The sequence below is a fragment of the Penaeus monodon genome, chromosome 6, assembly GCF_015228065.2.
Source record: "Penaeus monodon isolate SGIC_2016 chromosome 6, NSTDA_Pmon_1, whole genome shotgun sequence".
Lineage (NCBI taxonomy): Eukaryota > Metazoa > Arthropoda > Malacostraca > Decapoda > Penaeidae > Penaeus > Penaeus monodon.
In genome coordinates this window covers 39,553,721-39,566,220 of record NC_051391.1, presented here as the reverse complement: position 1 = coordinate 39,566,220, position 12,500 = coordinate 39,553,721, and the positions used below count along the sequence as shown (strand labels likewise).

Sequence of the window (12,500 nt, the reverse complement as noted above, 5' to 3'; positions counted from 1 at the left end):
TAATGTAAGCGTTTCTCATATCTTTTATTATTTTGAAAGTGTTACCAAGTACATTAAGATATCTACCTTCCAGCTTTAATGGTTCATGCTTTGTCTTGAATTTTCAAAACAAGAATAAGTAGAAGAAATAAAGAACAAAAAAAAAAAAAAAGACTCTTGATGCCATCTCTTGGAAAGCCTGTTGACTTAAATGTTTTTTAAAATATATGCTTTAACTCCAGAAGCCTCTTTTGGTTGATTAAATCACTGTAAAAGCTAAAAAAGAAAAAGAAAAAAAAGATTTAGATATGATGTCATGGCCTTCCTCCAGGGCAGGCACAAGAGACGACGCGACACACTCTTCCTCTGGTAACTGGTCTGCTTCCTCCAGCACCAGGACGTCTGTAGAATCGGATCATCACCGACCAGTTGCATCTCCTACATCTTCTCTTGAGCAAGACTCCATCCAGTCAGAGTAAGTGCTTTTCTCCTTTTTTTTTTGTTATTGTACTTTCCCTCAGATCATCCTCCCTCCCCCTGTTTAGTTTTATTTTGATGCATGCTAAGTATGATGTTCTAGAGATCAAGAATGAAATCCCACACTTGTCCAGAAAGAACGTTGACATGAATGGACAGTCATCATTGAATATATGAAAACATTTCTATTGGAGAATGGCATGGGAAGCAATAAAGACAAAGCTTTGGGAATGAAATACTCATATGAACAGTGAACCATATTTAAAAGGTACAATTCAAGTTTATCTCGCTCTTGACTTGCATGCTTGTAATGAAATCTTAGGTGATAATGTAACTCAAAGATTTTTCAAAAAATCTGGAAAAGCATTTGTATTTGAGATGGTTCAGATTAGCATTTACAGTGCGAGTGTCACACAGCTCATTTTTCCTGAATTATTGGTAATTTTGTTTCATTGCTCTAGGGCACCCGTTAATTGTATATGATCAATATTTGCAGGTCCTTACAAATCAGATCATCTTCTCCTTCAAGCAATCAGAGAACAAACTCTAGAACAACAGACGACTTGCCCTCAACCTCTTCCCATGCAAGTGACGGCACTTTAACTCCCACCCAAGACATTCAAGATATTCCATTTTTAGATGATGACACAAGCTCAGCCTATTCTTGTGATACAGAAGGCTATTACACATCATTCCATATAGATAGTGGCCTGCGTTCTGTTAGTTACGAAGGGAATAAACTGGCTAGTGAAAGTGAGTACGAGCTTTTTGGAAAGGGAAGCACTGGCACAACGAACAGTTCAGCAAGCTTGGGCACTGTTGTCATGAGGAACCCAGAGAAAAAGACCCCTCCTAAGCCACCACAAAGGGTGAGCTCTTTAGAGAGAAAACAAGAAAATCGTGAAAGTGTGATTACAGTAATTCATGTGAATGGATCCACTTCCTCTCGTGAAGATGTGGCTGGGGATGTGCCAGATAAGAGTGGGAGTCAGGATGGAGACAGCAGGAGTTCTCGGGATGGTGATAGTGGTAGAGAGACCTCCAGTTCTCCCACAGAACCCACAAGTCCTCGCCAGCCTAGTCTACCATCACCAGAGCTTGAATTCTCTGAGTCAGACCTGGAAGTTGATAGGCAGGAAATATTCCGTGTGAAGACAACCATAAATTCAAGTCGTATCCCTTCCATGTGTGTTATAACTCCTCCACAGAGTGATGATGAAAGTGTCAGGTCCGGGAGTGTTCCTCTTTCTCGTGATAGTTCAGGATCGCAGCTTGATAACCAGGGACAGCAAGCACCTGCTCAGGGATCTCATGGCACCCTTGCCAGTCAGAGTAGTACTTCTGGTGTTACTGCAAAGCTGCACTCTTTTCACAATACTGGTGCAAAAGGTGGAGGTGCTACTGGAGGTGGTAGAAGTGTTGTAGATGATGGTAGCAGTGAAAAGAAAGACACTCTGTCAAAGTTGCCACATTTACCACATGGCTATACCCCAACACTCACTGTCATTCCACGCAGTAAGGATGGGGACATCAACGCCCACCTAAAAGGTATTATGCATACAGCAGCAGTAGCCTCCCCAGCCCGCCCAGACCCTGAACAGCCTGTGTTGATTAGGCCTTCATTGGTCAAACAAGCTGAACGAGAAAAAAGGTTATCACAAGAGAGTGATGACAAGCAGAAGGCTGAACTACAAAAGCAATTATCAAAAGAGGAACTGTCAAAATCTCAAAGTGAGAAAACTCAGACACACAGTTCTGAATTAGTATCCTACAAGGAACTTCCTCCTCCAACAACAACTGCTTCACACCCATTCAGTGCAGTACCCACCAGTGTTAAGCAAAATGTTGTAATTACACCAACTAACTCTTTGGAGAGAAGGAAAGTCAATCCATCAAAGCCAGGTGCTCGGGTAACGTTGAACTCGGATGGAAAGGTTGTTTATTCATCGGACAGTTTACCACGACGCAAAGGACACTCATCTTTTGAACCTGGTCCATACATCAAACAGGTTGTAAATACAACACAACCTCAAGCTTCAGGAGGTACCAGTATTTCTCAAACAATGACTGTGTCCCACATGAAGTCTTCTGTTTCTACTGCACCAAGTAGTATATTGCACACACCGCTGCCACCACCTCCAACGACTAGCTCTACTACTATTACAGCACCTCAACCACATCCAATGGCACACAGGCCTCAGCAGCCCCTCCCTACTTCAGCCACACAATTTGCCCCTCAGCCTCATACTCAAACCCAAACCCAGACCCAGACCCAGACCCAGACCCCAGTGCAAGCCAGTTTGTCTCAGTCTGTAACTTCTAAAGCTCCTTCTTCACAACCTCATACAGTCCCCTCTTCCCAGACATTACCCCATGTAAAATCACAAGCTGCCCCAGCTGTACAGACTGTTCCATCTACACAGTCTCTCACAACACCTTTACAAGTAATATCAACTCCTCAACCTCAGATAACAACAGCTACTCAGTCTCACATGACACCATCTGTACAAACAATTTCCAGCACAGCTTCACAACCTGTTTTACACACCTCCACAGAACAGCAGCAGATAAAACCAGGCTTGTACCCCATGCACCCAAAAGGCACTAGTGCTCCCACCACTGTTCCCCTTGCTGTGAGCATGGCACCTGCACCATCATTACAATCAACAAGTTTGACAGGCCAACAGTCTCGCCCACCTCAGTCACTGCCTCACCAACGACTGCAGCAAACATTACAACAGCCGCAATCACCAAGTAGTCAAAGACAAGTAGCCTTTGCTTCAAAAACTGAAGATGAACAGAGTTATGCAGAGAAGCATAAACTTGAAAGTGTTGCTGGAAGCTCAAATAGTATTTATGGGACCACCCAGCAACAACAGCACCTGAAACAGCAGCAGCAGATATTTCAAGCACGACAGGAGGCACAGAGGGCAGTTCAACAGCAGCAGTTGCAGCTACAGCAACAGCAGTTACACAACAACAATTACAACAACAACAATTACAGCAACAGCAGCTACAGCAACAGCAACTACAACAACAGCAACTACAGCAGCAACAGCTACAGCAACAACAGTTACAACAACAACAACAGTTGCAGCAGCGGCAGCAACAGCAGCAGTTGCAACAGCAGCATTTGCAACAGCAGATTTATCAGACAAAGGAAGAAGCTCAGAGACATTTACATCAGCAGCAGATGCTTTTGCAACAACAACCCATATACCAGACTCAGCAAGAGGTATTCCAGGCACGTCAACAGTTACACCAGCAAACTGCACAAGCACAGCCTGTTATTACTTCTGCTGGTGTGATCATGGCATCTCAGGGAGCACCTATGTCTCCTAGAAGTCAGCGTGCTGGAGCCTATGTACATGTTCAAGGTCAGACGGCTCAGGTGGCAACACCTCCCCCACAGTCCACTCAGGGCAGTCAGTCATCAGCTAAGATTCCCCAGCGTCCTCAGAGTGCACATGGATACCCACCTGGGGGTACCACCTCCCGGGCACCCACCCCTGTGCAAGGTCCTGTAACCTCCAGTCCTAGGCGTGGGGCCCAACCCAGCACAATGGCCCTAACTCACCCCCACCTGCGCACAGATTCAGGTACTCACTTCAGTAGTGCACTTTCACAGGCACCATGTTTAGATCAAGACCTTGACCCTTCAACAGATCGTGTATTGTTAGCCTTGGCCCATGCCCGCTTAGCTTCCCAGAAACCTGTAGCTTCTACTTACACTAGTTCAGTGCCAACATCAGAGCAGGTTAAATATGGTAAACTGTCAAATGACTTTGCATCCAAGGGTAATTTCAGATTAGATCACATTAAAGTCTCAAATACGGAAATGGCAAGATCAATTCCTAGTCCATTTCAAAGAAATAATAGTTACAAGTTGGCCACTGCCCCTTTGTCAGAAGCTACAAATAGTCTATTCCATCGAGGTGAAGGCCATGCCAATATCAATTCTGTGCATTATGAACTTCCAGTGATAAACAATAGTACAATCCATGGACCAAGGGCTACTGTTGGAAATTCCAGTAATACCTATAGAAGGCTCAACTTTTCTCTTGATAGTCATAAATATGCAGGGCAAGGTTTGGGTCGAGGCAAGACTCTGGCACAGAAACGCCCAGTTAGTCCTTTTAGTCCAGGTCAAATAGTTAACCCCAATACACTCAGGCGCAGATTCTATGGAGCTCAGGTCATGGTTAATCCAGCGGTAGTAAATGAATTAAAATCCCCAAAAGCTGCAGGTACAAGTAAGGAGAACAAGGTGAAAGATGAGGCCATTAAGAATGAAAATAAATCCAAATTCAGCCCAGTGTCAAAGTTCAGCTTGAGTGCTGGCACCAGACCAAGGGTTGTTGGGATTGTGAAAAAGCCTCCATCTCCAGTAACAGATACTGAGATTTGGTAAAGACATCAGGGTGGCTACTCTTAGCCTTTGATATAGTCAGTTAAGCAAAATTATTCCATCCCCTTCCCTAGTCAGTGTGAATCACTCAAGGTAATGTTAATCGTCACATAAGTGCCATTTTTTTCCTGTAGTGAAACTAACCAAGTACTGCTGTGTATACTAGTAGCTGATGAACGGTACTTTCCTAGCTGTGTAATCGTTTTCTAGGTTGCAGTATGTTCTAGTTCTGTCAAAAGCTCTTGTTTGTGCAAATGGGCAAATTTTGCAAATATATTTTAACTGCAAGTTAGTATACCTTTTGGTGGTACAGTATATTATTAGCGTTTATCAGCATAATTAATTTTCAGAAAAGATTTTTAAAGTACAAACTACAACCTCTTAGGAAGATTTGCTACCATTTTGTAGTACATTTTAGTTTATAACATAAGAGGCAGATTTCAATAAGAATCTGGCACAGTTCAAAGTACATAATATTGTAAATTGTATTGTATCTGCCAACAAGGCTAGGTAATGAAAAAAGCAACAAAATACAATGAAAATACTACAGTAACACACAAAGACCACCACAGATAGAACACTACACTGATAAAAAAATGTGAAATAGAAGTGAAAATTTCTTTTATTTATATGTATTCATACTAACGTGTTTCATATTGGAATTGTTTGAAAACATCAGTTATTATAAAAGTGGCTTGAAACAAAACCATGTTTCAGTACAATTGCATACATTATACTTCATTTTCATTTGCTTCATATACAAACATTCGTGATTTTTTTTGCTGTGTGCACCAAGTTCAGAGATTTGAGCTATACAACCAACTGCCCCTAGTGACACTGCTTTGTACCTACGCATGTTTACCACTTTGTCCATGGTACTCTTTTGCACATTTATTGCTTAGCATTGCACTTGATTCTCCAATACGAATCTTAATCACTGTCCCAGCTCCACTATGTTTCATGACTTCCAGTGCTGAGGGACACAGTCTTCTTATTTGTTTTTTTGTTATTTCTCCAAGAAAACTATAATATGACATGCATTTTTATATTTGATGTGTTTCTCCACATATATTATTATGTGTTTATGTTATGTTTTGTGATAAAGTACAATATTGTTAGATTTAGACTGCCTCTTATTTTTTAAAAACTTTATTGGATCATAGAGGTCATGTTGTTTTGTTGAGATTATCTAGTTTGGTAAGGTTCAAAGGACCCAGTGGAATGTAGTCTTCCAAATTGAAAGGCTGCTGTTTTGGAGATGAAATTTCATCTTATTTTTTCAATGAAACACATATATGATCTCCAATTCAGGACTCACCAATATTACTGTGTATGCATGCATAAGTTTGTGATTTTCATCTGTTTGCTAATTGGCTTTTCATTACTGGATTGAAATAGAATAATGTAAATGTTCACAAAAATTAGGATGAAATCTTTCATGGTTAACAGAATATCTTAAAGCATGTTTAGATTAAGGAGGGGTTTTAAATTCCTTTGCAGTAAGTGTATAGTTCTTTTAATTTTGGGAAACCTCATCATAGCTAGTCTTGGTGATGACACCTTTTGAAAAGAAAGAAATGTGGATTTTCCTCATTTCCCGTATGGCATTCTTTGAGCTATGACAAAGTAGGTATTTGATCAGTCCATACTAAGAAACATTGAATACATTTTGTATGTATCCATTTTCATTTTGTTTCCACTATTAAAATTGCAAGATTCCTTAAGCTGTGCATAATTCTAATGTTGGGAGTCACTGATGTAAGTAATGATTTATGACAAACCACTGATATTCGGTGGCTAAACATTGACTAAATAAGTTATTGCTCTCTAGATTAGTCTTCTAAATGTAGTTAGTATCTAAGAAAAGTTCCAAGTGGAACTGTTTTTAATATTAAGAAAATGATGGTATGTCTTACATGATAGCTCTCTCTTTTCCCTTTTGTGTAAACTCCAGGCAGGGTGGAAATAGTGGGAAAGGGGTTGGTGGAGGCATTGTGGTGATGCTTGGGTTTTGTTTTCTGATTGGTACACCAGGATGGGTGAGCTGTCATGCTTATGGGAACAGGAGACAGAGGCAGATATCAAGTGAAACTTTCTTCTTTGTGTCTCTCCCATCTCTCTTACTCTTGAAATTCCTAATCAGTCTTCTTAAACCTGGTGGTTCATTCCTCTTAGAGGTTACTGGGATCAGATGTTTTCAAAGTGATGCTTAATTATGCAGAAAGATCCCAATACATTGGGATATTTTAGTCTGCTTGTCTATGGTTTGTGTTAAAATGGTAAATTATTATTATAAATGTTGCTTATGAGAAATTTAGACAGGCACTTACAAGGGGAAAATGTGCAATATTTCTAATTGATGCATACCTTGTCCATGGTATACTCCCAATTGTAATGTTGCACACATAAATCATTTGAAGAAAAAAGATTTTCCCAAGGACCACTGGTATCTGTTTCTTTCCTGTGGGATTAGAGTTTAGCACATTGGACATTCCCACAAGCTCCACCTTGCCTGTTGTCTCTTTTTGTTAGCCAGCATGTGAGGTTCACCATGCCTTGTACCAAGTCCCTTAATACATGTGCCTCCCACCGATACAGTGTTTTTGTTTGCTCCTAGTTCCCTTGAATTTCATAGATGAACCTTGCTAACAAACTGACTGGCTCATGATTGGTTATATGTGCTTTAAAAATATTGATGATATTACATAAATCTAATGATTAGATCATGAAGCTAGAGCAACGTGGCAGGATTTATCATGAGATGCTTATTACTTGCATGTCTGTCCGTGTGATCTGACCTGTGCCTGACCAGACTTGACTGCATGAACTAGTGACCATGTCTAAGCCTCAGCATGAATAGGCTTGATAATGCAACATTCACGTTACATTTCAGTTACAATGTGGACATAAACATGTACATTTAATCTTCGAATATGATATATAGCTGCAAAACAAAAAGTATAGAATAATAATTGAATAGATTAATAATAATAATAATAATATTAAATAATTAAGATGCTGCAGGGAATTTTCCCCAAAAATTTATTTGTGGAACTCTATTATCAAAAAACAAGAAATAAAGAATCTGAATAATTTTTTGCAACTGAAATACTTCTTTATTATGATTAGTTTTAGAGATAATGTATGTTTAGATGTAACAATAGTATGATCAGGAAAGTTGTTTGTGATCTACTGTGGTGTCTGTTATGTCTCCATATGGAATGTGAGTATTACTGATTAATGGAAGCTTGTTCTGTTCTCTTAAACAATGATGGCACTGACATCAACAATGCCAGAGTGGTACACCTTCACAGAGTTATTTATGGTGCTTGTTTTTTATAAACTGCTGGAAACCATGACTTAAGCTGACTGACCTGGACTAACCTTTTTTCCTAATTAAAAAAAATGAAATGGAATTTTAATCATTCTTTTGTGATGCTGTGCTCATGCAACTCAGTTGTGTGTAGTGAATTATGGTGAGTATTCTTAAACTTTTATGTTATTTGGATGCATTTTGAGAGTAATCAGTACTGTTTCTAATAATAGTCTGTAATCGAGAATATGTAAAGACTCCCATTTCAGTTTAAAATGTTGATCTGATGAGCATATAAATCTTCAAAAATCTCCATATAATTATCTCAATGGTGCTTTTTTGTCTTACTGAAACTTAGAATATTGAATAAAATAAAGTCACACACTGCATGATATAATTGAGAGAATTTTCAAGATAAAGAATGAATTGAAATAAATTAATTTTAAAGCAAATCAGTATCAGAACTCAAACAAAAGAATGTTTTTAAAGTGCATGCCTTAAAACAATGACTATCTTCAGGTATGATGTATGGGTCACAGCGCAGCCTCCAGAGTGTGGGCTTGGTTGTCGAGGGTCGAGGCGGAAGGGAGCAGCAGCCCCCGCGTCCCATGTCCACCTCACCTCCTCCCTACAACGATCACCACAATCTCATAGACAGTGATATTTATGGCAGGATTGGGATGACACGACATGTACAAGTTGGCCAGACTTTGCCTGCTGGCTTTGGAAGGCACCAAAGGGGCTACAGCTCTCTACCACCTTCCAGGAGGCAATCTTTTGATCCACAGATTGCTCAACAGCAACAGCAGCAACAGGAACAGCAGCAACAGCAAAAACAGCAGTTATCCAGGAGATCCAGTGTTGCTTCATACACAGCTGGAATGGACAGCAGGGGACTAAGAAGGTCAGCTGCCTCCAATCCCAGTACACCAGAGAAGGTTTTAGACAAGAAGGATAAATCTAGCAAAAAAGACAAAGAAAAGGACAAGGAGAAAAAGAAAAAAGAAGCTAAAACTGAAAAACCATTAAAGAAAAAGTGGTTCTGGACATTACCCTTAAGAAGAAAGAAGAAGAATAAGGAGGAGAGTGCTGATGATGATGATGGAGGATTCAAAGCAGCTTCACAGAAAGGAGCAAGGAAGCTGGTGCATGCGGATGACTCCTCTTTTATACGCTATCCTTCTCCTGACACTGGATCATCTGACATGAACTCCTCTTATTCTAGTGAAATGTCTGGAGATCATAGTTACCGTAGTAGTCCATCTGCTGAGGTATATTATTATAGCCGTAGAGCACAGCATCAGACTATACAACAGCAGCAGCAACAGCAACAACAGCAGCAACAGCAGCAACAACAGCAGCAGCAACAGCAACAGCAACAACTCCATCAGCAACATCAGGCTAGTGTGGGTGTGGGACCAAGATCTCTGCCTACAACACCAGTATCTCCTCCGGACAGTAGCCAGTCATCCTTTGTTGCTGTTAATCCCACAGCCCAGAATGTAATGTCTGAGGAGACAGAATTAAATGCTTGTGATCTTTCTCGTGGACGGCGCTACATGAGTCGTGAGGAACTGTATGCTGCCATGCGTCACCCTCAGTATTATAATTATCATAGAGGTACAATGGCTGGCCCCACAGGGGATTTCACCAGTCAGAATAACACTCCCTCATCTAGTCGCAGTACTTCTCCTGCTGTATTTGGAGTGAGCCCCTTGCCATCATATACTGTAAGACCTCAGGCACAAACTACCTATGGTGCTTGGCCTCCTGACCAACAGGTGCCCCAGCAACAGTCTGGGGTATCCCACAGAGAGTCACCATCTCTCTACCAGACCCAACCCAGTGCACAGGATGATGATTCTCCCACAGAAGTGGAGCCTCCTTTACCATATCAGAATTTATCCGAGGAATCATCTATGAAGTATGAACCTTCAAAACCCAGTCAGTTTTCTACAGGTAAATCTGCAAGTGCACATCAGAACCAGCAGATGCAAATAACACAAGCTCAGCAAAATCAGCAGTCTCAGCCTCTCTCCTCTACCCCAAAACAAACAACCCGAGTGGATTTTAAGAAAATGATTCTCAACCAGAGTATGAGTTCTGCTGGGGGAAACCAGAGAATATCAGCAGTGGAGATGTTGAAAGCATCACGTCCAGGCATTTATGGGTACTCCCCACCACCTGCTCCTGTTGTGAAACCACCTCAACCAACACCTGCACCTGTTAGAAGTGAAGGTGTCATCATGCCTCCTTCCTCTCGTAACACAGCCCGAGCACTCTTGTTCCAGAGTCGCTTTGGCAGTGGCCGTAGGTTCCGTACCCCCAAAACAGAGATTATTAGTACAACAATTCTAGAGGACCATGGAGGAGAGGAGTTTGAAGAAGAGGAAGAGGAAGAGGAGGATGAAGATGATGAGGAAGAAGAGGATAGCAGTGTGGGAAGCCCAGATCGGAGGAATGTCCAGAGTGTGAGAGGTCCTTTAACTCGGGCTTACAGTGAGCCTTGTAGTTCTCAAGCAGCAGCATCTTATTCACCTTCATCTTCCCCTGTTGAGAATGTTGAAGAGGTTGCCCACTCAACTCCTAATACAACCCTTGATCAACCCCCACAACCACCAGACGTATCAATGATTACCTCTGACACAACACAGGAGGGTGAACAACCCCCTGCACAGAATAATAATAATACAGAGGAAAAGGAATCGATGGAAACAGCCCTCTGACATGAGGCTTAATCTAGTCGTAATGGATGATAAATAATGATGCTCAAATATTTTATACCTGCTTGTGGGAGACAACAGCCTGTTGACCCTTTTTTTTTCTTTTTCTTGCGCTGGCTGATGAGCTATGCTTATTTATGCTGATGGTAATATGACTAGTACTTAATAAATTCTAATTTTTTTTGCTCTATGACCATTGTCATCTTGCCATGACATTTTTGTGCTTTGTCTTCAAAATTCCAGTTTCTGTCATAAGTTTAGCTTTACAAAATATATAGAAAACTTTCATGTTGTCAGTCTAAAAATTAGATATTGTCACTTTAGCTGTATTTTTGAAAGGAATGCTCTGACATGTTAAATGATTTGCATTGTACACAACTCACCAATTGTGCCCTCCCACCCCATTGGTGTAGTGCCAATAGACTGGCTGTGGATGGGCAATATTGGTGACAGAAAGTGTAGAACCTATGAGCAGTTTACCCTCAGACCTCTGCGAGACTGACATATTGCCAGCCTTCAAGCATGCATGCTCTTAGGGCTTTGGGGTTTTATAAATAGGTTCTTGTATCTGTGTTTCATAAATATATATTTTTCTTGTCTGATGTTCAGTAAACTTGACTTGATCCAGGCTGTTGTCTTGATTGAATGTTGATGCATCACTGCAGTCTTCACTTTGTTACACTTACAAATCCAATTTCATTCCAGTTTGTTGGTTTCAAAGCTGGAGGTGATTTGTAATTTGTATATGATTCATACTTGTAAGATTTAAACACAACTTCACTCATCAGCTCATAAAACCAACAGAACTGATCATTCTTATAAAAGAAGTCAGGGATTTTGACTCTAAAAGCCAAGATTTTTTTCTTAATTATGAAAGACTGATTATTGTAGTGTTGAAATGGATTTGAAATTGCTGATTTTCTCTGGAATATATAACTGGATTTTATCTGAAATGTACTGCTGTCTATAGTGTAAGTTATAGTGAAAGGATTTTGTGTCTTTTGAAATCTGCTGCACCTTGGTTTCTGCTCAGCTGCCCAAGGAAATACAAAGGTACTACTCGTCTCAGGGGTACACACAGTCTTGCACAACCATCTCCTGTTTGTGCAGCAGGCCAAAGTCATGCATTATTCCATTGAACTTTGGACCATGTGACCTTCAACCATAAGCACAAAGTCATTTATACAATCCAGAAAGCACCAGACATCTCATGTTTTACCATAGTATCAGATAACCATTTTACTTGTAGGATTTATACAAGGAGGAAGTTGGATTACAACTGTCAACAGTATTTTTGCTGCTGTATCTCATTTAGATGGGCAGGTTCAGTGCATATGCAGGGAAATGCATAGCAGAAATATTTTTATGTATATTTAATTTATTGGTTTATATCCAATTTTGTAACTGTGAAGGACTTAGTCAATACTCTCACTTAGCAGAATTATGATCTCAAAGACTGAATTTTTATTTAGGGTATATGCTCTCCCTTTATACTCATTAAAGTTCCTTAACATTCCCAAAAGACACAGACTATTCCATACTTGTAACTAACCATTGGTTGAAACTATATGAACACATTGTCATGAACTTTGTCCTGATC

General features: G+C 40.4%; 1 protein-coding gene across 1 annotated transcript; it reads left to right on the top strand.

Annotated features, from left to right (window-relative positions):
* The first annotated feature begins 30 nt into the window (after positions 1-30).
* LOC119574454 (histone-lysine N-methyltransferase 2D-like) lies at positions 31-12,450 on the top strand. The gene is given in 4 exon segments (XM_037921680.1): positions 31-454; positions 953-3,426; positions 3,429-4,055; positions 8,697-12,450. Coding segments are annotated over 4 exon segments (5,475 nt in total). The 5' UTR covers positions 31-287; the 3' UTR covers positions 10,904-12,450.
* Positions 12,451-12,500: the final 50 nt, after the last annotated feature.